The sequence below is a fragment of the Astyanax mexicanus genome, chromosome 21, assembly GCF_023375975.1.
Source record: "Astyanax mexicanus isolate ESR-SI-001 chromosome 21, AstMex3_surface, whole genome shotgun sequence".
NCBI lineage: Eukaryota > Metazoa > Chordata > Actinopteri > Characiformes > Acestrorhamphidae > Astyanax > Astyanax mexicanus.
The window spans coordinates 39,111,108-39,136,313 of NC_064428.1; the positions used below are offsets into that span (position 1 = coordinate 39,111,108).

The following is a 25,206-nucleotide window of genomic DNA, read 5'->3' on the forward strand; positions in this document are numbered from 1 at the left end:
ACAAAAACCTTCGTTAAAAAATACATTTTGTGTTAACTTGTATTGTCTTTGACTAGTATTTAAATTTGGATGATGGTCTTAAACATTTAAGAGAGAGAAACATGAAAAAAATAAAAAGTAATTTTTTCACACCACTGTATACACAGACATATACATTAATAAACATAATAAACATACATTAAAAAAGCATATATATATATATATATATATATATATATATATAGTATGAGTTTCCTCGTGCTAATAGCCTTTTAATTACTTTTAATTAATTAATTTTGTATTATACTATTTTATAGGTGTTTCTAATCACACAGATTCATCTCTAGATTTAAAAACAGGATTTTGGAAGGATGATGTGGGAATTGGCAGGAATGCGGCTCAAGAGGCTACAGATACAGGACCTTACATCCTGTGCAAGACATGTTGTGATGCTCATTGCTATCTTATACCCCACTGCATTTTTAGTGCACTTGGGGATGCAATTTGTGGCACAACACCTGTTTTTCACACTTTTGCATCCCAAAAGTGTTTTTAGTGCCTATAGGGGTGCACATTTTTGGCAGGGGTGCCAAATGTGGCACAACACCTCTTTTTCACACTTTTGCAGCCCCATAGCATTCTCAATGCCCATGGGGGTGCACTTTTTGGCAGGAGTGCCAAATTTGGCACAACACCTGTTTTTTTCCCACTTTTGAAGCTTAAAAATGTTTTTAGTGCCCATGGGGATGCACGTTTTGGCAGAGGTGAGGAAATTTGACACAACACCTGATTTTACACGTTTTTAGCACATTATCGTTTTTTAGTGCCCATGGTGGTGCACTTTTTGGCAGGGGGCAAAAACGTGGTACATCTCTTTTTCACGCTTTTATAGCCCAATATGTCACGGTTTAGCCCATGTCTGTCTTCTGTTTCTCCCTCATTTGGTCCCATGTGCTCCTGCCCCTCTGTTTACCTGTCATGTTTCCCAGCCATGTGCTATTGTTTTGTTTTGGTCCTGTCTCTGCCCTAGCCCCACCCTGTCATTAGTTATTTGTAACCCCGCCCCCTCTTGATTGATCCTCAGGTGTTTCCAGTTTCCTGTTCCCTCCATGTGTATATAAGCCCCTTTGTTTCAACCCTTCTTTGTCTAGTCTTTTGTTGGTTTGTTTGCCGTGGTCAGGTTTGTCTCTTACAGTTTGTTAGAGTCCTGTTTTCAAGTTTAGTGTTTAGTAGTTATGTATTCAGTGTAACTTTGGTTTATTTTGTTTGTTTGTTTGTTTTAGTTTGTTTACTTATTAAAATAATTATTCTGCACTTACGTCCATTCCTTCCTCACTTTTGTAACATAAGACTAGACCCAAAATATGGACGTAGCAAAGTGGCAGGCTACGAGGAGGGCGGACCTCGAGTATCTCCGGTTCCTCGCTGAGCAAATTAGGGGAGATAAACTGCTCCCGGCGCCTCTCCTCAGTTTGGAGCTCGTCAGCCCAGCTCCAGCTAAACTAGCTAGCCTGCTAGCTCCACCACGCTCTCCAGCATGGCTGGCTTCCAGCTCTCAAGCCCGGCCAGCTTCCTGCTCTCAAGCCCGGCCGGCTCCCAGCTCTACAGCCCGGCCGGATGCCAGCTCTACAGCCTGGACGGATGCCAGGTTTTCGACTCCTGCTCCAGAAGCAAGCTCCGGTCCGGTTTTCACAGCCTCGCCCACTGCCGCCTCTGACTGTGTGCCCGCGGCTCCGGCCGCCTCTGACTCTGTGCCCGCTGACACCCCAGTTCATGTGCCTGGGCCACCCGCCTCAGCTCCTGTGCCTACTCCCAGGTCATGAGCTCCTAGACCCGCCGCGCCTGCTCAAGCTGCACCCGCCGCGCCTGCTCAAGCTGCACCCGCCGCGCCTGCTCAAGCTGCACCCGCCGCGCCTGCTCAAGCTGCACCGCAGCTCCCGCTGCTACAGCCTCAGCTCCAGCACCAGCAGCTCCCGCTGCTACAGCCTCAGCTCCAGCACCAGCAGCTCCCGCTGCTACAGCCTCAGCTCCAGCACTAGCAGCTCCCGCTGCTACAACCTCAGCTCCAGCACCAGCAGTGCCTGCCACCCATGTGGTACCCACTGCTCCTGACCCTGTGCCCGCAACTCCGGCCGCCTCTGACCCTGTGCCCACTCCCAGAACAATGTTTGGCCCTAGGCCCCGTATCCCTAGGCCAGCAAGGCCTCCTGACTTTGCCCCTCCTGTGTTTTTTGCACCCCTTTCTCTCCCTGTCATGGTCCCTGTGTCTGTGTTTGTTCCTGTTCCTGTCCACAGTGGTTTTTCTATTCCCGTCCCTATCACCATATTCGTGTCAGTCCCAGTAAGTGTATTTGTCCCAGTTCCCCTGCCCAGTCTTGTCCAGTCCCAGTTCCCGGCCACTGTCCAGTCTGTGTTTCAACCCCCTGTCCAGTCTCCGTCCCTGTCTAGTGTCCACTCCTTAGTCCAGTCTGAGCCCTTTGTCCAGTCCTTGTCCCCTGTCCAGTTCCCTGTCACGTCTCCGTGCCCTGTCCAGTCTCCTTCTCCTGTTCAGTCTCCGTCCCCTGTTCTGTTTCCAAGCCCTTTCCAGTCTGCGTCCTTGTCTAATGTCTGGTCCCAGTCTCCCGTCCAGTCTCTCGTCCCTGTTCCCATGTCCAGTCCCATCGAGTCTCCTGTTTTGTCATAAGTACCATCGTCCTAGTTCTGTCTTGTCTTGTTGTCTGTTCCCTCTCTCTCAGCGGCTCTGGTAGTGGTGCCGTTGAGGTGGAGTAATGTCACAGTTTAGCCCATGTCTGTCTTCTGTTTCGCCCTCATTTGGTCCCATGTGCTCCTGCCCCTCTGTTTACCTGTCATGTTTCCCAGCCATGTGCTATTGTTGTGTTTTGGTCCTGTCTCCGCCCTAGCCCCACCCTGTCATTAGTTATTTGTAACCCCGCCCCCTCTTGATTGATCCTCAGGTGTTTCCAGTTTCCTGTTCCCTCCATGTGTATATAAGCCCCTTTGTTTCAAGCCTTCTTTGTCTAGTCTTTTGTTGGTTTGTTTGCTGTCCGTGGTCAGGTTTGTCTCTTGCTGTTTGTTAGAGTCCTGTTTTCAAGTTTAGTGTTTAGTAGTTATGTATTCAGTGTAGCTTTGGTTTATTTTGTTTGTTTGTTTGTTTGTTAGTTTGTTTTAGTTTGTTTACATATTAAAATAATTATTCTGCACTTACGTCCATTCCTTCCTCACTTTTGTAACACAATAGTATTTTTAATGTCCATGTGGGTGCACTTTGTGGCAGGCATTCCAAATTCGGCACAACACCTGTTTTTTTTTACACTTTTGTAGCTTAATATTGTTTTTAGTGCCCATGGGGGTGCACTTTTTAGCATGGGTGCCAAATTTGGCACAACAACTCTTTTTCACAATTTTGCAGCCCAAAAGTGTTTTTAATGCTCATGTGGTTGCACTTCTTGGCATGGATGTAAAATTTGGCACAACACCTGTTTTTTTCACAATGCTGCAGCCCAATAACATTTTCAGTTTCCGAGAGGGTGCACTTTTTGGCAGGGGTGCCAATTTGCACAATTTGATGTTTTTCACACTTTTGCAGCCCAATGGCGTTTTTAATGCCCATGGCGGTGCACTTTTTGGCAGGGGTGCAAAGATTTGTCACAACACCTCTTTTCACACTTTTGTAGCCCAATGGCGTTTTTAATGCCCATGGGGGTGCACTTTTAGGCAGGGGTGCCAAATTTGGCACAACACCTCTTTTTTACACTTTTGCAGCATTCAAGCATTTTTAGCACCCGAAGAGGTGCACTTTTTGGCAGGGGTGTAAATTTTGGCTTATAACTTATACATAGTTTATAAAATAGTAAAATATTTTTAGATGTTTTCTAATCAAACAGGTACATCATTGGATTAAAAAATGTTTTTTTGGAAGGATGATGTGGGTATTGACAGGAATGAGGCCCAAGAGGCTACAAATAGAGGGCCTACCTTACATCCTGTACAAGACATGTCATGATGTCACTGCTATCTCACACACCGCCAACTTAGTGTGTGTGTGTGTGTGTGTGTGCGTGTGTCAAATATTTCACATTTGGCTTGAATTAAATATGCTATTAAAGCCAAAAATCCCACAGCTTCACAGATCACTGTATTAAAGCCTCTAATTTCACACAGCAGACTAAACAGCGCCCCCTGCTCTCAGTTCCCAAACAATAACAACAATTATCACTTTAATGATCATCAGGATTGGTGGAGATGTTCATAAAGTAATCATTATTAATATTTAATTATGTATTAAATTATGAGTTTATATCTTCTGAATCCAGAGCGCTGATGGTAAGAAGGAGATGAGTTTCTGCTGCTGGGGTTTATTTCAGAGCTACAGAGGAAATGACATCGTTTACTGGCCGTCAGCTGAACTGTGAGGTCTGTACAGGTACACAGTGTAGTAAAATCACATTCGTCCGGAACCATGGTGCAACATGGAACATCAAACAATAGAAAAACAATGTGCGAGAGTAATGTAAATAAACCTATAACATTACAATAAATAAAATAAATACAGCAGGAGTCTGACTGCCTGGTGATGAAGCTGTTGCAGAGTCTGGTAGTGGAGGCTCTGTGTGTTGAGGAGTCTGACTGCCTGGTGGAAGAAGCTGTTGCAGAGTCTGGTAGTGAAGGCTCTGTGTGTTGAGGAGTCTGACAGCCTGGTGGAAGAAGCTGTTGCAGAGTTTGGTAGTGGAGGCTCTGTGTGTTGAGGAGTCTGACTGCCTGGTGGAAGAAGCTGTTGCAGAGTCTGGTAGTGAAGGCTCTGTGTGTTGAGGAGTCTGACAGCCTGGTGGAAGAAGCTGTTGCAGAGTTTGGTAGTGGAGGCTCTGTGTGTTGAGGAGTCTGAGTGCCTGGTGGATGACCAGCTTCTCAAAGCACTTCATGATGATTGGAGTAAGTGCAATGGGATGGTAGTCACGGAGGCGGACACTCGAGACTTCTTTGGCACAGGGACGATGGTGGTCGTCTTGAAGCATGTCGGCACGGCCACAGTGCTCAGAGAGATGTTGAACATGTCCATGAGAACATCCGTGAGTTGGTCTGCACATCCTCTGAGCACTCTGCCAGGTATGCTGTCTGGTCCTGGGGCTTTCCGTGGGTTGACTCTGAGTAGAGTTCTCCGCACATCAGCTGAGGACAGGCACAGTACCTGGTCGTTTTGAGGAGGTGTGGTCTTTCTTGCTGTCATGTAGAATGCCTTGGCGGCACTTGTGCATCCAGGCCTGTCTGTAGCAGTAGATTCAGATGTGTTAAAAGTAGTTTGTGTGGTTTCTGATCAGTATCAGTAGTGGTAGAGGGTTATGATTGGTGATTGGGGGAGAGCTGAAATCTCTAGAATATTTACTTTACCTTTTCTACTCTGTGTTTCAATGTGTTCCCTTATAATAATCCCTTATATATTTATTATATATCCTTAAAACACAAATACTGAACATGTTACCCTTTAATTGCAGTAATAAGTAAAAAGTTGTTTAACTGAATTGAGTTAAACTAGTTTGCAGAGCACTACTAACTCATTACTGTGTGCATTTCTTTGACAGTTCTGTCAACAGGAAGTAGTTACAGTATTATATGTATATGAATGCAGGACCAGAAAAAACCACAAGCTTTATCAGCTTTAACCTCGGATCTGTTTCTTCAGTCTTCACTCGCTGTTCTCACACTGCAGACGATGCTCAGTCCAGAGAGGTAAAAACAGCTCTATTTCTGTAATCTTTATATATTTATAGCAATATTTAAAATTTTACTGAACTGTAAAACTGTAGAAAATCAATCATAAAAGTAGCCTGTGAACAACAGATTGTGCTCAAATATTCCTATTTATAGTTTAATACTGGATGAGATGGATCAGTATTGATTGTAATGCAAAAATGATTTCTATAATTTGATGTACTCTCTATATATATACATATGTGTACAGTGGTGTTTTAGTATGGTTGTTGGTGAGTCAGAAGATCCTACTGTAACTCCATCACTAAAACATCTGACTTTATCTCCCTCACTGTTCTCTTTCATCATGACTGTAGTGATTCACTGCTGAACTGATCATTAAACTGTTCTGGACTAGAACTAGACTCTCTCTAGAACTCCAGGAACCTCAGAGCTCTTCTCTCTTTGTGTTTTCTCTCAGAATCAGATAGCCCGAATCAGCCCAATAGCATTCTTAGTGCCCATGGTGGTGCACTTTTTGGCATGGTGCCAAATTTGGCACAACACCTGTTTTTTCACACTTTTGTAGCTTAAACATTTTTAAAGTGCCCATGGGGGTGTATTTTTGGCAGGGGTGCAAAAGTTTGGCATAACATCTGCTTTTCACACATTTGTAGCTTAATATCATTTTTTAGTGCCCATGTGGTGCACTTTTTGGCATGGATTCCAAATTTGGCACAACACCTCTTTTTAAAATTTTGCAGCCCGATAGTGTTTTTAGTGCTCATGTGGGTGCACTTTTAAGCATGGGTGTCAAATTTAGCACAAAACCTACCAATTTTGGCACTGCTTATAACTTAAAAAATAAAATAATACAATATTTTTAGGTGTTTTCTAATCAAACAGGTACATCATTAAATTGATTTTTTTTTTTTTTTGGAAGGATGATGTGGGTATTGACAGGACTGAGGCTCAAGAGGCTACAAATAGAGGGCCTACCTTACATCCTGTGCAAGACATGTCGTGATTTCATTGCTATCTCACACCCTGGCAACTTAGTATATGTGTGTGTCAAATATTTCACATTTGCCTTGAATTAAATATACTATTAAAGCCAAAAATCCCTCAGCTTCACAGATCACTGTGTTAAAGCCACTAATTTCACACAGCAGACTAAACAGCGCCCCCCTGCTCTCATTTCCCAAACAATAACAACAATTATCACTTTAATGATCATCAGGATTGGTGGAGATGTTCATAAAGTAATCATTATTAATATTTAATTATGTATTAAATTATGAGTTTATATCTTCTGAATCCAGAGCGCTGATGGTAAGAAGGAGATGAGTTTCTGCTGCTGCTGGGGTTTATTTCAGAGCTACAGAGGAAATGACATCATTTACTGGCCGTCAGCTGAACTGTGAGGACGCCCATCTTCTAAAGTGAGAATATGCAAATGTGTGAAGATCTGGAGGCTGATAGAGATCTGTGTTCAGGTCAGGGTCAGCTCAACTGTTGGTTACTCAAGTAAACAGTTGCAACCAAGCAGCAGCCCACAAACACAGTCAAAAGAGTCAAGAGTTAAGAGGCTTTTATTATCATTACATCTGAGTACAGGTACACAGTGTAGTAAAATTACATTTCTCTGGAACCATGGTGCAACATGGAACATCAAGTAATAGACAACATAAAGTGGAAGAGTGACGATAGTGCAAAATAAATCTATAACATTACAATAAATAAAATAAATACAGCAGACAAGACAGTTTAACAGACAGAACAGTGCAGCACTGATACGGCAGAGATACGGAACATACTGTAACATATAGAACATACATAATCACAGCTGTTACTGAGGTAGACAGTTTATAGATTTTTTAGGAATGAAGCAGCAAATATTGCTGATTGGAATAGAGGCATTTCAGTTCCAGTCTGTGTGAGAGTAGAGTGATGGGTGGGTTCAGTACAGTTCTTGTCTGTGCGTGTTAAGTGTAAGGGGGAGGACGAGTAGTGGTGGGGGGGATTCAGCTCTGTCTCTGTGCGTTGAGGAGTCTGGTGGAAGAAACTGTTGCTTCTGGTAGTGGAGGCTCTGTGTGTTGTGGAGTCTGAGTGCACTCTAAAAAGTAACTCTGAAGGCCTTTAGCCAATACTTAAGTAAATTCCCTGTTGTAAAATAAAAAAAAAGTTATATGAATTTGGGAGAATATTTATGTTCATTTATTGTTTTATTGAGTTGTGGTGAAATAAAAAATGGAAGTGTTGTTTCAACACACTTTCCTGACTAACCCAGACTCAATATATTCCACTAAACACTAAAAAGCAAAATTCATTTTCTGCCAACTTAATTATCTGTATTGGGCAACTTAATTTTCCCATCCTTCTGAATTCTCCCGCCCACTTGGACATGTTGGATATCACTCCAGAGAGTGTTATAGCTTAACTATTTTCATATGCCGAATATGTGGTTTGCTTCAGTGGTGTTTAAGTTTGCCAGTTTTTGACTGTGTCTGTACACTGTAAAACGTTACAGTCACATTAAGTTATGTGAACTTATTTGTTCTTTTCAATTCCAATTGCCATGACAAGTTTAGTATATTGAACTCAAGTTCCTTCGTTTTACATAAAAATAACTTAAAATAACATATTGTCTTAACTTCCTGTGAGTTATTCAAATTTACCCAAGTTTATTCAACTTACATTTTTAAGTTATTGGTTTAAAAAATGAAAGTGTGAAGATTTGTAAATGCAGAGAGGTAGAGTGATAAGCAGCAAGTTAGAAGACTAGAGTACTTTTTACAACTTTAAAACCGTGGCACATTGGGCTAAACACTTTTTAACCGACGCATAGCAATTAATAATAACAAGGAGCAAAAACTAAGAGGGGAATACTTTCAGCTGCGGAGTCACCAACACTCCAAAAAGTAATTCTGTGTTTTAGTCAGAAGAACTAATGTTATTAAGTTGAGTGAACTCACCGGCCAGTACAACTCCATTGTTTTCAACCTGAAAACTTAAAAATGTTTGTTGAGCCAATGAAAAAATGTGATTTCAACCGACTTTTAGCTCTTTCTACAGTGTTGGTTCATGCAGCTTTCCTATAGGCTCCTGGTACCATATATCTGCATATTGGGTGTGGCCGCTCCCTTACTTACCATCTTTGTGTTGTTTGTTGTCCAAAGCTACCTTATCCTGGGTGTGCTGTAACATAATATAAGTGTTGATTGGCAGGTCTCAGTGTTGTAGAGCTGTAAGAGCACATTAACTTTATTCTGTGTTTCTAGTGATCACAGTATGCTGACTTTGAGCTACAGAGTTCACTCTTTACCCAGTTTACTCCTGTATTGCTCCAGTATTATACTGTCGGTATTGGCAGTTAAATAATAATATATTAAATATGTTGAGAATACCTATGGTTAACTTAAAATGATAAATTATGTGAATATTACTTGTTTTATTAACTTGAAAGTGTATGTTAAAATAAAGCTGAATTGTTAGTTTATTTGACTAAACAGATCATTTTTAAAAAAGGACAAATTAAACACTTAAGTTGTTTTAACTCAGTGCATCAAGTTGAAACAATAAGTAATGAGTATTTGAACAACTTGTTTAACTTAACATCTTGGTACAAAGGTTTTTATCAAGTTGAGTTAACTCAGCTTTTTAAGGCAGCAGGGGAACTTATGTTGCTGAGTTTAAACAACTTGAAATGTTTTACAGTGTAGGCAGAAACAAATTACCGGTAGGTTAGCAAGCTAGCCTAGCCAATTAACTCTGCCACAGACAGTCTTACAACCTTCAAGATTACTGCTACAACCCACAGATGTTTTTTTCATAAATTAATTATTTACTCGACTTCAGGTTTTAAAAAGGGCATTTATTAACGTCCATTCTTAGTTCCTCTGGAACAGGGAGCTGAAGTTTGCTAAAGTATTTACTAGCCTCTCGTTTTAATTCTTATTTGTTTGCATTTGCGTCCGCCTCTGCGTCCTCCCTGCACCCTCACCTGACAACAATACAATTAAATATAATTGTTATTATACTATATTGTACTTAATTATATAAATAAAGGTAACTTGATTTTTTTGTGCAGTTAACGTAAAAATATCTGTTGATTGTGATAGTTATTAAGTTCATGCTATTTAAAAATGCTTTCTACTATAACTGAAAAACTAATTCACCCTACTTAAAATACTTTTATGGATCAAAGATCAATTCTACAAGAAGTTGACACAACGCAGAAAGTCTATTGCAGACTGTTGTGTTAATTTTTTTGTTGACACAAGGCTTTATTTTTTAGAGTATGCCTGGCAGATGAAGCTGTTGCAGAGTCTGGTAGTGGAGGCTTTGTGTGTTGAGGAGTCTGACTGCCTGGTGGAAGAAGCTGTTGCAGAGTTTGGTAGTGGGGGCTCTGTGTGTTGAGGAGTCTGACTGCCTGGTGGAAGAAGCTGTTGCAGAGTCTGGTATTGGAGACTCTATGTGTTGAGGAGTCTGACTGCCTGTTGGAAGAAGCTGTTGCAGAGTCTGGTAGTGGAGGCTCTGTGTGTTGAGGAGTCTGACTGCCTGTTGGAAGAAGCTGTTGCAGAGTCTGGTAGTGGAGGCTCTGTGTGTTGAGGAGTCTGACTGCCTGCTGGATGAAGCTGATGCAGAGTCTGGTAGTGGAGGCTCTATGTGTTAAGGAGTCTGCCTGGTGGAAGAAGCTGTTGCAGAGTTTGGTAGTGGGGGCTCTGTGTGTTGAGGAGTCTGACTGCCTGGTGGAAGAAGCTGTTGCAGAGTCTGGTAGTGGAGGCTCTGTGTGTTGAGGAGTCTGACGGCCTGGTGGAAGAAGCTGTTGCAGAGTCTGGTAGTGCAGGCTCTGTTTGTTGAGGAGTCTGACTGCCTGGTGGATGAAGCTGTTGCAGAGAAGTGGATGCTCGGATGCTCCTGTATCTTCTGCTGGATGGCATCAGATCGAAGATGCTGGTTGCTTTGCGGATGCAGCTCTCCTAAAGTCAACAACCATCTCTTTGGTTTTATTCACGTTCAGAGAGAGGTTTTTTGGTTCTGCACCAGTCCGTCAGTCACTGCACCTCCTCTCTGTATGCTGACTCATCGTTCTTGCTGATGAGGACAACTACAGTTGTGTCATCAGTGAACTTGATGATGTGGTTTGGGCTGTACTTTGCAGTACAGTCATGAGTCAGCAGAGTGAACAGCAGTGGACTGAGTGCAGTAGAGATGGCATCGTCTGTTGATCTGTTTGGACGATATGCAAACTGCAGAGGATCCAGTGAGGAGGGGAGCTGTTTTTTGATGTGCCTCATGACCAGCTTCTCAAAACACTTCATGATGATTGGAGTAAGTGCGATGGGACGGTAGTCACTGAGGCAGGACACTTGAGACTTCTTTGGCACTTGTGCATCCAGGCTAGTCTTGAAGCATGTTGGAAGGTCTGCAGTACTCAGAGAACTGTTGAAAATGTTCATGAGAACATCTGCAACCTGCACATCCTTTCCATGGGTTGACAGTGGTGGCACAGTACCTGGTCGTTTTGAGGAGGTGTGGTCTTCCTTGCTCTCGTGTAGAATGCCTTGTCGGCACTTGTGCATCCAGGCCTGTCTGTAGCAGTAGATTCAGGTGTGTTAAAAGTAGTTTGCATGGTTTCTGATCAGTATCAGTAGTGGTAGAGGGTTATGATTGGTGATTGGGGAGAGCTGAAATCTCTAGAATATTTACTTTACCTTTTCTACTCTGTGTTTCAATGTGTGTTCCCTTATAATAATCCCTTATATATTTATTATATAGTGTTAAAAGACAAGTACTGAACATGTTACCCTTTAATTGCAGTAATAAGTAAAAAGTTATTGGACTGAATTGAGTTAAATTAGTTTGCAGAGCACTACTAGCTTATTACTGTGTGCATTTCTTTGTCAGTTCTGTAAACAGGAAGTAGTTACAGTATTATTTAAATGAATGCAGGACCGAAATAAACCACAAGCTATATCAGCTTTAACTTCAGCGCTGTTTCTTCAGTCTTCACTCGCTGTTCTCCTGCTGCAGACGACACTCAGTTCCGAGAGGTAACAACAGCTCTATTTCTGTAATTTTTATATATTTATAGCAATATTTAAAAGTCTGAATTGTAAAACATCAATAAATCATAAAAGTAGCCTTTGAGGTAAATGTGCTAGATCATTCCTATTTCTAATTCAATACTGGTTGAGATGGATCAGTATTGATTGTAATGCAAAAATGATTTCTATCATTTGATGTACTCTCTCTATACTGTATTAATATATATATATGTATATATATATATATATATATATGTAATATAATACAGGAAATTGACAAATCCTGCACCTAACAGCTGGGGTTATGCATAGGGCTCAGCCAGGATCTACTACTCACTCAACTAACAACAATAGCAAAACCACCACAATCTGATACTGGCTCGACAAGAATCCAGAAGCACAGCCTAACACTATGTTCATGGTCCATTGCCTCAACTGCCAAGTAACAGACCTACCAAAAAATAACCTATGAACACATAGAATCCCTCCTTAATCTAAGCTCACTTCCTTTAACTATGGCAACAACACACTTACCTAAGCACAATCACACACAATAAATCACATTATAAGTTGCGTGAGCAGAACACAGCAACCACTACCATCTGATACTGGCTCGACAAGAATCCAGAAGCATAGCGAACTATGTTCATGGTCCGTGCCTCAACTGCCAAGTACTCAGACGTCTACAAAAACTCATGAGACAAATTATTACAAGAGCAGGACCACACCAATCCCCTTCATCCAAACTTTAACACAAACTTCAGTGCAAGCTCTTCTCAGGGGTCATCAGGCAGGCACCTTCCTTCGTCAGTGTTTCTCTGAATTAGGCCCACGACACCTCCAGAAGGCTCAACAGTGAAGTCTGGCGTCCCAGACCCACCCCCCTCCAAGCTTGCTGTAGAAGCACAAACTCACTCCCTTCCCCACACAGCCTCAGCCCTTCTGAACCACAACCACTGACTAGATCTTTCAGCTACATCTAACAACTCCAACACAAACTTCAGTGCAAGCTCTTCTCAGGGGTCATCAGGTAGGCACCTTCCTTCGTCAGTGTTTCGCTGAATTAGGCCCACGACACCTCCAGAAGGCTCAACAGTGAAGTCTGGCGTCCCAGACCCACCCCCCTCCAAGCTTGCTGTAGAAGCACAAACTCACTCCCTTCCCCACACAGCCTCAGCCCTTCTGAACCACAACCACTGACTACATCTTTCAGCTACATCTGACAACTCCTTCACTACAGTCCTTAGCACACGACCTCTAATTCCGAATTCAGACAGCAGTCTTGTGGCAGACTTCGCAACAAAGCCTCTAGTACCTACCTCTACCGGTCTAATATACGCTTGCCACCCACGCTCTCTCACCTCAGCCACCAAGTCTGTATACTTCAGCCTTTTCCTTTCATAAGCTCCATCTACCTCGTCTTCAAACGGAACAGTCAGCTCTATAAAATACACTATCCGCTTACTTTCAGAGTACAACACTACATCCGGCCTCAAGGTTGTAACCAGAATGCACTCTGGGATCTGCAGTTTACTACCTACATCCACTAATAACTTCCAATCTCGTGCATTGGCCCACTTACCAGCAGTTTTCAAGCACTGTGCTGTTTCTCCACTATGCTGCCCCTCACGCACAAACGTTATTACCCTACTGCAACCTACCACGGGCATGTTATTAACTTCTAACCGTTTCTTATCAAGTGCACCTGCAAGAGATCTAAGTACCTGATTATGCCTCCATGTGTAGCGCCCCTGGGATAGACTCACCTTACATGCCGACAAAATGTGCTTCAGCGTGCCACTTCCTGCACATAGCTTACAACTTGGATCCTCACCCACCCACTGAGCAAGGTTTTGTGGCGTTGGCAGAACATCATATGTAGCTCCCAAAAGAAACTTTATACGGCCTGTATCCAATCCCCATAACTCTCGCCAGGTGATTCTCCGCTTCTCTACACTTTCCCATCTCATCCACTGCCCCTGTTTACTCTGCCCTGCTGCTTTTGCCCTCCTTGCTTCCTCCTCCTGCTCACGAATAAACCCTGTAACCATACGCCTTTTCTCAGGTGATGTGGCCTTGCCGAATGCTTTCCAAGAATCACCTAAACCTAATCCTGCCCTCCCATTTTGCACCTGCCCCACAACATCCCTGTGCTCCAGTGCCCTCCTTGCGGCTTGAGTAGCTTCTCGAGCATTCCACTTTCTCCCAGACCTAGTCACTGGTGCTGTTGCTTTAACCAGCCCGTCTTTTGACCCTAACAACTGCATTTCACGTCCTACCTTAGCACATTTGAACTCCTCAACCAAGCTCGTCAACGGCAGTTCCAGCATCCCTCTCCCACACCACGCCACACTACTAAGGCAACGCGGCACCCCCAACCATGTCCTTATAGCCTTGCTCATAACCCTTTCTAACCTCTCAACCTCAGAAATCGGAATATCATAAACTGTAAGTGGCCACCTTAGACGAGGCAACAAACCAAACTGCAGACACCACAATTTTAATTTACCTGGCAGAAAAGACTTATCAATTCTATTAATGGCCTCCACCATTTCTGTCCTCAACCCTTCCACCTGCTCTTTATCATTCAGTGCTGCAGTATACCACCTACCTAAACTCTTAACTGGCTTTTCCAATATAGATGGTATGACTTCTCCCTCCATCATAAACCTTTCTTGTATCAATTTCCCTTTAACGATTGATACACTCCTAGACTTGCTCGGTTTAACTTTCATCCTAGCCAGCCTAAGATTATCATTTAACTTCCCTAGCAGTCGCCGGGTACATGGCACCGTGGTCGTTAATGTTGTCATATCGTCCATAAACGCCCTAACTGGTGGGAGCCGGGTGCCATCATGCAGCCTCTCCCCGCCTACGACCCACTTAGAAGCCCTAATAATCACCTCCATTGCCATCGTAAACGCTAGCGGTGAAACTGTACAACCTGCCATTATACCTATTTCCAGTCGTTGCCAAGATGTGACACACTCCCCTACACTAAAGCAAAACTGTATGTCTTCAAAATAGGCTTTAACTAACCTTGAAATCTCTTCTGGAACCCTAAAAAAATTGAATGCCTTCCACAACAATGCATGCGGTACCGAACCAAAAGCATTAGCCAGATCTAAAAACACCACATGTAGATCCTTTTTCTCGGCTCTTGCTGTTTGAATCTGATGCCAAATCATACTATTATGCTCTATGCAACCAGAAAAACCTGCAATTCCTGCCTTTTGTACAGACGTATCAATTAAATTATTTCTTTTCAGGTACGTTGCTACTCTACGTGCAACCACACTAAAGAAGATCTTACCCTCCACATTCAACAAGCTTATGGGACGGAACTGATCAATAGCCACAGAATCCTTTTCTTTTGGGATAAGAACACCACCTGCTCTGCGCCACTCCTTTGGAATAATCCCCTTCTTCCACACTATAGCCATTAGTTTCCATAGAAACTTCAAAACATCTGGTGCACTTTTATATAATCTATATGGAACCCCATTTGGCCCTGGGGCAGAACCTGCCTTTGCAGCCTTCACCACCTCCTGAACCTCACTCCACCTAGGGGGGTTAACATCCATTTTCCACTCTATATCACCTAACGGCGGCATGTCTGCTGGTAGGTCCAGGTCGCTAGACCTTTCCTTCTCTGTGTAAACACTCTTAAAGTGCTCCTCCAACTCCCTCTTTCCGACCTTTAGATTTCCTGATTTCTCCTTACTAAACAGACTCTTAACAAACCTAAATGGATCTCTAAAGAACTCTATCCTAGCACGCTCCTTCTTCTTCCTCCTTTTCCTCATAGCCTCTGCTCTCCGCAATTTTACCAACTTACTTCTCAACTCCTCCTGCAATAACTCAATGCCCTCTCTTTCTGCCTCATTCCCCTTCTTCCACTTCTTTCTGAGTAACCTTGATTCCTTAACCAGTTTTTCTATTTCTACCTGCCGCCTTGATTTAACTACATCTTGACACTTTACGTTCCTCTGCACAACACCAAATCTTGCCATTCCATAATCATAAATGACTTTACCTAGCCTGTTCAATTTACTCTCTGCTGTTCCCTTCAAACCCTCAAGCATACCTTTCAAATCATCATTAATACTCCTCCATGCCATCTTGTCTCCTGTGCCTGGCCATTTAACTTTGGATCTTTGACCGATTCCTTTCTCCCTACCCATCTGCTTTCCCTTAGCCTTTGACCTATCAACACCTCCTTCATCCTCCACTCCTTCTGTGCTTAAGTTAGCCTCCCTAGTATCAAAGGTATTGATATCCTGCGGACTGTGGCACGTAACCTGCCGCTGGACTTCAGCCGACTGACTCAAACAATTCTGTTCAAAGTATTGTTCAATGCGGGGCCCCTGCACTCCTTCACTCAAGCACCTCATCTTTCCTTGGTGTATCCTCAGCCCTCTCACTGATGTGACCTTGCTCCACCCACACACACAGGTCAGCAACTCCTTTCCACTTACCATCCCACCTGCCTCTATGCTTAACCCACTTCTCGTAGTCATGTCCGTTCCAGAGTCCGTAACCATGTTATCCGCCTGTGAGTCATCTTCCACCCCTGCTCTCGCTGACTCCTGGGGTATTGCTTTTTTCTTTTTCAATGTAGCTTGCTTGGTTGCACACACATGGTTAACCATGGTGGCTGCTACCATGGATTGCCAGCCCATGGCAGCACCGTTAGGGTCTATTCCCTCTTGTCAGCTGTCTTTCCATGCTGTCACAGGGTCTTTCCTCTGTTGTCAACTGTTCTCTTCACAGCAGTCACTAGCTTAACTAGATATCAAGTAATATAATACAGGAAATTGACAAATCCTGCACCTAACAGCTGGGGTTATGCATAGGGCTCAGCCAGGATCTACTACTCACTCAACTAACAACAATAGCAAAACCACCACAATCTGATACTGGCTCGACAAGAATCCAGAAGCACAGCCTAACACTATGTTCATGGTCCATTGCCTCAACTGCCAAGTAACAGACCTACCAAAAAATAACCTATGAACACATAGAATCCCTCCTTAATCTAAGCTCACTTCCTTTAACTATGGCAACAACACACTTACCTAAGCACAATCACACACAATAAATCACATTATAAGTTGCGTGAGCAGAACACAGCAACCACTACCATCTGATACTGGCTCGACAAGAATCCAGAAGCATAGCGAACTATGTTCATGGTCCGTGCCTCAACTGCCAAGTACTCAGACGTCTACAAAAACTCATGAGACAAATTATTACAAGAGCAGGACCACACCAATCCCCTTCATCCAAACTTTAACACAAACTTCAGTGCAAGCTCTTCTCAGGGGTCATCAGGCAGGCACCTTCCTTCGTCAGTGTTTCTCTGAATTAGGCCCACGACACCTCCAGAAGGCTCAACAGTGAAGTCTGGCGTCCCAGACCCACCCCCCTCCAAGCTTGCTGTAGAAGCACAAACTCACTCCCTTCCCCACACAGCCTCAGCCCTTCTGAACCACAACCACTGACTAGATCTTTCAGCTACATCTAACAACTCCAACACAAACTTCAGTGCAAGCTCTTCTCAGGGGTCATCAGGTAGGCACCTTCCTTCGTCAGTGTTTCGCTGAATTAGGCCCACGACACCTCCAGAAGGCTCAACAGTGAAGTCTGGCGTCCCAGACCCACCCCCCTCCAAGCTTGCTGTAGAAGCACAAACTCACTCCCTTCCCCACACAGCCTCAGCCCTTCTGAACCACAACCACTGACTACATCTTTCAGCTACATCTGACAACTCCTTCACTACAGTCCTTAGCACACGACCTCTAATTCCGAATTCAGACAGCAGTCTTGTGGCAGACTTCGCAACAAAGCCTCTAGTACCTACCTCTACCGGTCTAATATACGCTTGCCACCCACGCTCTCTCACCTCAGCCACCAAGTCTGTATACTTCAGCCTTTTCCTTTCATAAGCTCCATCTACCTCGTCTTCAAACGGAACAGTCAGCTCTATAAAATACACTATCCGCTTACTTTCAGAGTACAACACTACATCCGGCCTCAAGGTTGTAACCAGAATGCACTCTGGGATCTGCAGTTTACTACCTACATCCACTAATAACTTCCAATCTCGTGCATTGGCCCACTTACCAGCAGTTTTCAAGCACTGTGCTGTTTCTCCACTATGCTGCCCCTCACGCACAAACGTTATTACCCTACTGCAACCTACCACGGGCATGTTATTAACTTCTAACCGTTTCTTATCAAGTGCACCTGCAAGAGATCTAAGTACCTGATTATGCCTCCATGTGTAGCGCCCCTGGGATAGACTCACCTTACATGCCGACAAAATGTGCTTCAGCGTGCCACTTCCTGCACATAGCTTACAACTTGGATCCTCACCCACCCACTGAGCAAGGTTTTGTGGCGTTGGCAGAACATCATATGTAGCTCCCAAAAGAAACTTTATACGGCCTGTATCCAATCCCCATAACTCTCGCCAGGTGATTCTCCGCTTCTCTACACTTTCCCATCTCATCCACTGCCCCTGTTTACTCTGCCCTGCTGCTTTTGCCCTCCTTGCTTCCTCCTCCTGCTCACGAATAAACCCTGTAACCATACGCCTTTTCTCAGGTGATGTGGCCTTGCCGAATGCTTTCCAAGAATCACCTAAACCTAATCCTGCCCTCCCATTTTGCACCTGCCCCACAACATCCCTGTGCTCCAGTGCCCTCCTTGCGGCTTGAGTAGCTTCTCGAGCATTCCACTTTCTCCCAGACCTAGTCACTGGTGCTGTTGCTTTAACCAGCCCGTCTTTTGACCCTAACAACTGCATTTCACGTCCTACCTTAGCACATTTGAACTCCTCAACCAAGCTCGTCAACGGCAGTTCCAGCATCCCTCTCCCACACCACGCCACACTACTAAGGCAACGCGGCACCCCCAACCATGTCCTTATAGCCTTGCTCATAACCCTTTCTAACCTCTCAACCTCAGAAATCGGAATATCATAAACTGTAAGTGGCCACCTTAGACGAGGCAACAAACCAAACTGCAGACACCACAATTTTAATTTACCTGGCAGAAAAGACTTATCAATTCTATTAATGGCCTCCACCATTTCTGTCCTCAACCCTTCCACCTGCTCTTTATCATTCAGTGCTGCAGTATACCACCTACCTAAACTCTTAACTGGCTTTTCCAATATAGATGGTATGACTTCTCCCTCCATCATAAACCTTTCTTGTATCAATTTCCCTTTAACGATTGATACACTCCTAGACTTGCTCGGTTTAACTTTCATCCTAGCCAGCCTAAGATTATCATTTAACTTCCCTAGCAGTCGCCGGGTACATGGCACCGTGGTCGTTAATGTTGTCATATCGTCCATAAACGCCCTAACTGGTGGGAGCCGGGTGCCATCATGCAGCCTCTCCCCGCCTACGACCCACTTAGAAGCCCTAATAATCACCTCCATTGCCATCGTAAACGCTAGCGGTGAAACTGTACAACCTGCCATTATACCTATTTCCAGTCGTTGCCAAGATGTGACACACTCCCCTACACTAAAGCAAAACTGTATGTCTTCAAAATAGGCTTTAACTAACCTTGAAATCTCTTCTGGAACCCTAAAAAAAATTGAATGCCTTCCACAACAATGCATGCGGTACCGAACCAAAAGCATTAGCCAGATCTAAAAACACCACATGTAGATCCTTTTTCTCGGCTCTTGCTGTTTGAATCTGATGCCAAATCATACTATTATGCTCTATGCAACCAGAAAAACCTGCAATTCCTGCCTTTTGTACAGACGTATCAATTAAATTATTTCTTTTCAGGTACGTTGCTACTCTACGTGCAACCACACTAAAGAAGATCTTACCCTCCACATTCAACAAGCTTATGGGACGGAACTGATCAATAGCCACAGAATCCTTTTCTTTTGGGATAAGAACACCACCTGCTCTGCGCCACTCCTTTGGAATAATCCCCTTCTTCCACACTATAGCCATTAGTTTCCATAGAAACTTCAAAACATCTGGTGCACTTTTATATAATCTATATGGAACCCCATTTGGCCCTGGGGCAGAACCTGCCTTTGCAGCCTTCACCACCTCCTGAACCTCACTCCACCTAGGGGGGTTAACATCCATTTTCCACTCTATATCACCTAACGGCGGCATGTCTGCTGGTAGGTCCAGGTCGCTAGACCTTTCCTTCTCTGTGTAAACACTCTTAAAGTGCTCCTCCAACTCCCTCTTTCCGACCTTTAGATTTCCTGATTTCTCCTTACTAAACAGACTCTTAACAAACCTAAATGGATCTCTAAAGAACTCTATCCTAGCACGCTCCTTCTTCTTCCTCCTTTTCCTCATAGCCTCTGCTCTCCGCAATTTTACCAACTTACTTCTCAACTCCTCCTGCAATAACTCAATGCCCTCTCTTTCTGCCTCATTCCCCTTCTTCCACTTCTTTCTGAGTAACCTTGATTCCTTAACCAGTTTTTCTATTTCTACCTGCCGCCTTGATTTAACTACATCTTGACACTTTACGTTCCTCTGCACAACACCAAATCTTGCCATTCCATAATCATAAATGACTTTACCTAGCCTGTTCAATTTACTCTCTGCTGTTCCCTTCAAACCCTCAAGCATACCTTTCAAATCATCATTAATACTCCTCCATGCCATCTTGTCTCCTGTGCCTGGCCATTTAACTTTGGATCTTTGACCGATTCCTTTCTCCCTACCCATCTGCTTTCCCTTAGCCTTTGACCTATCAACACCTCCTTCATCCTCCACTCCTTCTGTGCTTAAGTTAGCCTCCCTAGTATCAAAGGTATTGATATCCTGCGGACTGTGGCACGTAACCTGCCGCTGGACTTCAGCCGACTGACTCAAACAATTCTGTTCAAAGTATTGTTCAATGCGGGGCCCCTGCACTCCTTCACTCAAGCACCTCATCTTTCCTTGGTGTATCCTCAGCCCTCTCACTGATGTGACCTTGCTCCACCCACACACACAGGTCAGCAACTCCTTTCCACTTACCATCCCACCTGCCTCTATGCTTAACCCACTTCTCGTAGTCATGTCCGTTCCAGAGTCCGTAACCATGTTATCCGCCTGTGAGTCATCTTCCACCCCTGCTCTCGCTGACTCCTGGGGTATTGCTTTTTTCTTTTTCAATGTAGCTTGCTTGGTTGCACACACATGGTTAACCATGGTGGCTGCTACCATGGATTGCCAGCCCATGGCAGCACCGTTAGGGTCTATTCCCTCTTGTCAGCTGTCTTTCCATGCTGTCACAGGGTCTTTCCTCTGTTGTCAACTGTTCTCTTCACAGCAGTCACTAGCTTAACTAGATATCAAGTAATATAATACAGGAAATTGACAAATCCTGCACCTAACAGCTGGGGTTATGCATAGGGCTCAGCCAGGATCTACTACTCACTCAACTAACAACAATAGCAAAACCACCACAATCTGATACTGGCTCGACAAGAATCCAGAAGCACAGCCTAACACTATGTTCATGGTCCATTGCCTCAACTGCCAAGTAACAGACCTACCAAAAAATAACCTATGAACACATAGAATCCCTCCTTAATCTAAGCTCACTTCCTTTAACTATGGCAACAACACACTTACCTAAGCACAATCACACACAATAAATCACATTATAAGTTGCGTGAGCAGAACACAGCAACCACTACCATCTGATACTGGCTCGACAAGAATCCAGAAGCATAGCGAACTATGTTCATGGTCCGTGCCTCAACTGCCAAGTACTCAGACGTCTACAAAAACTCATGAGACAAATTATTACAAGAGCAGGACCACACCAATCCCCTTCATCCAAACTTTAACACAAACTTCAGTGCAAGCTCTTCTCAGGGGTCATCAGGCAGGCACCTTCCTTCGTCAGTGTTTCTCTGAATTAGGCCCACGACACCTCCAGAAGGCTCAACAGTGAAGTCTGGCGTCCCAGACCCACCCCCCTCCAAGCTTGCTGTAGAAGCACAAACTCACTCCCTTCCCCACACAGCCTCAGCCCTTCTGAACCACAACCACTGACTAGATCTTTCAGCTACATCTAACAACTCCAACACAAACTTCAGTGCAAGCTCTTCTCAGGGGTCATCAGGTAGGCACCTTCCTTCGTCAGTGTTTCGCTGAATTAGGCCCACGACACCTCCAGAAGGCTCAACAGTGAAGTCTGGCGTCCCAGACCCACCCCCCTCCAAGCTTGCTGTAGAAGCACAAACTCACTCCCTTCCCCACACAGCCTCAGCCCTTCTGAACCACAACCACTGACTACATCTTTCAGCTACATCTGACAACTCCTTCACTACAGTCCTTAGCACACGACCTCTAATTCCGAATTCAGACAGCAGTCTTGTGGCAGACTTCGCAACAAAGCCTCTAGTACCTACCTCTACCGGTCTAATATACGCTTGCCACCCACGCTCTCTCACCTCAGCCACCAAGTCTGTATACTTCAGCCTTTTCCTTTCATAAGCTCCATCTACCTCGTCTTCAAACGGAACAGTCAGCTCTATAAAATACACTATCCGCTTACTTTCAGAGTACAACACTACATCCGGCCTCAAGGTTGTAACATATATATATGTGTGTGTGTGTGTGTGTGTGTGTGTATGTGTGTGTACAGTGGTGTGTTTGTATTGTTTTATTTTTTGTATGATTTTATCTTTAAGTAGAAAGCTTTATTGTTTGATGTTGTGCAGGTTGATGATGTCACTTCCTCTGGTGTGTCTGCTGATGGTTGTTGGTGAGTCAGAAGATCCTACTGTAACTCCATCACTGAAACATCTGACTTTATCTCCCTCACTGTTCTCTTTCATCATGACTGTAGTGATTCACTGCTGAACTGATCATTAAACTGTTCTGGACTAGAACTAGACTCTCTCTAGAACTCCAGGAACCTCAGAGCTCTTCTCTCTTTATGTTTTCTCTCAGAATCAGATCAGTGTTGTTCAGTAGCTGCTGGAGTTTCTGACTGTCTGATAATCTCCAGCCTCAGTAATCAGATCTTTACTGCATCTTATGTTTCAGGAGCTTCTGGAGCAGAGTGGAGTATGAATTACATCCAGCAGGAAATATGTGCTTTAAATGGATCTACAGTGTTTATGAATGGAACTTTTACACATCCAGAACGTCTTACAGTGAATAAGACATTTTGGGTCATAGACCCAGTTAAGGGTGTGGATTCACCTGATCTGAGTACAGTTTCAAATTTCTCAGGCAGGGTTGAGTATTTTGATGATAAAAATAATAATTTCGCCCTCAAACTGAGAAACGTAATGAAGAAGGATGAACATGAGTACTGCTTCAGAGTCATAACAAATGTAGAAGGTCAGAGATGGATGAGAACACCTGGAATAAAACTCAGAGTTACAGGTAAGTTAAAGCAGAGCTTCTCAATGTTTTTCTTGTTCTAACAAATCACTTTCCTGATCTGATGGTTTTTCACTATCTCAGAGCTCCTTGTAGAATCTCCTGGAGAAGTAACAGAAGGAGAATCAGCAGTTCTGACGTGTAAAACCACCTGCAATCTGACTGATCCAACATTCATCTGGTACAAAGATGGACGTCCTTTAACCACAGAGATGATCCAGAAGAATCAGCAGCTCCACCTGCAGACAGTCAGCAGTGAGGATGCAGGCAGTTATAGCTGTGCTGTAAGAGGATCTGAACATCTCCCCTCTACTGCTCAAACTCTCAGAGTCAGACGTGAGTAAAGTTCTCATTCTTCTCTAAACTCTGGGAATGGTTGAACCACACAGTGATATTAGAGATTAGCAAGAAACGCTAAAGTCAGATCTGTCTCTAGATCCTCCAAAGAGCGTCTCAGTGTCCATCAGTCCCTCTGGTGGAATAGTGGAGGGAAGTTCAGTGACTCTGACCTGCAGCAGTGATGGAGACCCACCTGTGGAGATCTACACCTGGTTTAAAGGATCATCATCAGTAGGAACAGGAGGAACCTACAGCATTCCCAACATCAGCTCTGAGGACAGTGGAGAATACACATGCCAGAGTCGTAATGAACTCGGAGACAAAAACTCCACTGCTGTCTCTTTAAATGTTCTGTGTATGTTGATGACGTGTTAATATTCTCCATTAGATGATTTTCCTCACAACTCACTTTTCTCCACATGACCAATTTCCTTCTTACCTGTTGCTCCAGATCCTCCAAAGAGCGTCTCAGTGTCCATCAGTCCCTCTGGTGGAATAGTGGAGGGAAGTTCAGTGACTCTGACCTGCAGCAGTGATGGATACCCACCTGTGGAGAATTACACCTTGTTTAAGGGATCATCATCAGTAGGAACAGGAGGAACCTACAGCATTCCCAACATCAGCTCTGAGGACAGTGGAGAATACACATGCCAGAGTCGTAATGAACTTGGAAAGAGAAGATCCACTGCTGTCTCTTTAAATGTTCTGTGTATGTTTATGATGTTTTATTATATTTTATTTGGTCCATTTCCTGAAACTTTAAATTCTCAAAAATCTTGTTTTGTCTTCTGTAGATCCTCCAAAGAGCATCTCAGTGTCCATCAGTCCCTCTGGTGGAATAGTGGAGGGAAGTTCAGTGAATCTGACCTGCAGCAGTGATGGAAACCCACCTGTGGAGAACTACACCTGGTTTAAAGATGGTGGAGACTCACCTGTAGGATCTGGACAGAGTTTCAGCATCATCAGCATCACTGTTAATCACACTGGACTGTACTACTGTGAAGCTCAGAATGCAGTTGGAGTTCAGAATGGATCTGTGATGATTGGTGTTCAGAGTAGGTGGTGAATAATAATGTAAATAGTTCCAGTATTTAAATAAAGACTCAGTAAAGTGATGGAAATGATCTTCTTCCCTCAGAAGATCAGATCAGATCTGCAGTTTGGATCACAGTGGGAGGAGGAGGAGGATTTCTTCTTCTTCTTCTCTTTATTTTGATCTTAATCTTCATCTCCAGGTCAGTAGAATTTAGTAGAACATGGTAGAACTTCATTTGGTTTATAGCATTGTGTTAAACACTGTAAGTGTTCTGTTTTTTCAGGATGAAGAAGAGAGATGCTGGATCTGATCAAGATGGATCAGATCAGGTAAAATATCCAGCAGAACACAATCCATCATATTTCAGTGATGTTTCTATTCAGTCTTCAGTAAATAAGATGTTTAGTATCTTTATAATTAATGATCTTCTTCAGGATGACGTCCTGTACGCCACCGTTACTCACAGCAGATCCAGACCTGTAGAGACTGCAGGTGATGCTTCCTCTGGAGCTCCTGATCATGATGATGATGTTCAGTACGCTACAGTCAGGACTGGTAGAAAACCTGATGTTGTGATCAGATCTGACCAGCAGGAGGAGCTTCAGTACGCCAGTGTTACATTCCACCACCGTCACGCTGATGCTGCTGCTACTGGGTGAGTTTCATATTTAACACTGGTTAAATTTACTGTGTAGAATCTTCAGAAAGAAAAATAAGGTTTAAAATC

General features: G+C 43.8%; 1 protein-coding gene across 1 annotated transcript; it reads left to right on the top strand.

Annotated features, from left to right (window-relative positions):
- The first annotated feature begins 1,516 nt into the window (after positions 1-1,516).
- On the top strand, positions 1,517-24,789 carry LOC125785619 (B-cell receptor CD22-like). Its single transcript, XM_049469536.1, has 6 exons — positions 1,517-1,649; positions 22,952-23,107; positions 23,189-23,440; positions 23,541-23,798; positions 23,895-24,133; positions 24,763-24,789. The coding sequence occupies exons 1-6, from the start codon at positions 1,517-1,519 to the stop codon at positions 24,787-24,789; spliced, it is 1,065 nt and encodes a 354-aa protein (XP_049325493.1).
- The last annotated feature ends 417 nt before the right edge of the window (positions 24,790-25,206 follow it).

Coding starts and splice junctions, on each gene's coding strand:
- LOC125785619 (XM_049469536.1), top strand. CDS start 1,517: ATGGCTGGCTTCCAGCTCTCAAGCCCGGCCAGCTTCCTGCTCTCAAGC. Junction 23,108..23,188: donor AATAAAACTCAGAGTTACAG/GTAAGTTAAAGC, acceptor TCACTATCTCAG/AGCTCCTTGTAGAATCTCCT. Junction 23,441..23,540: donor TCAAACTCTCAGAGTCAGAC/GTGAGTAAAGTT, acceptor ATCTGTCTCTAG/ATCCTCCAAAGAGCGTCTCA.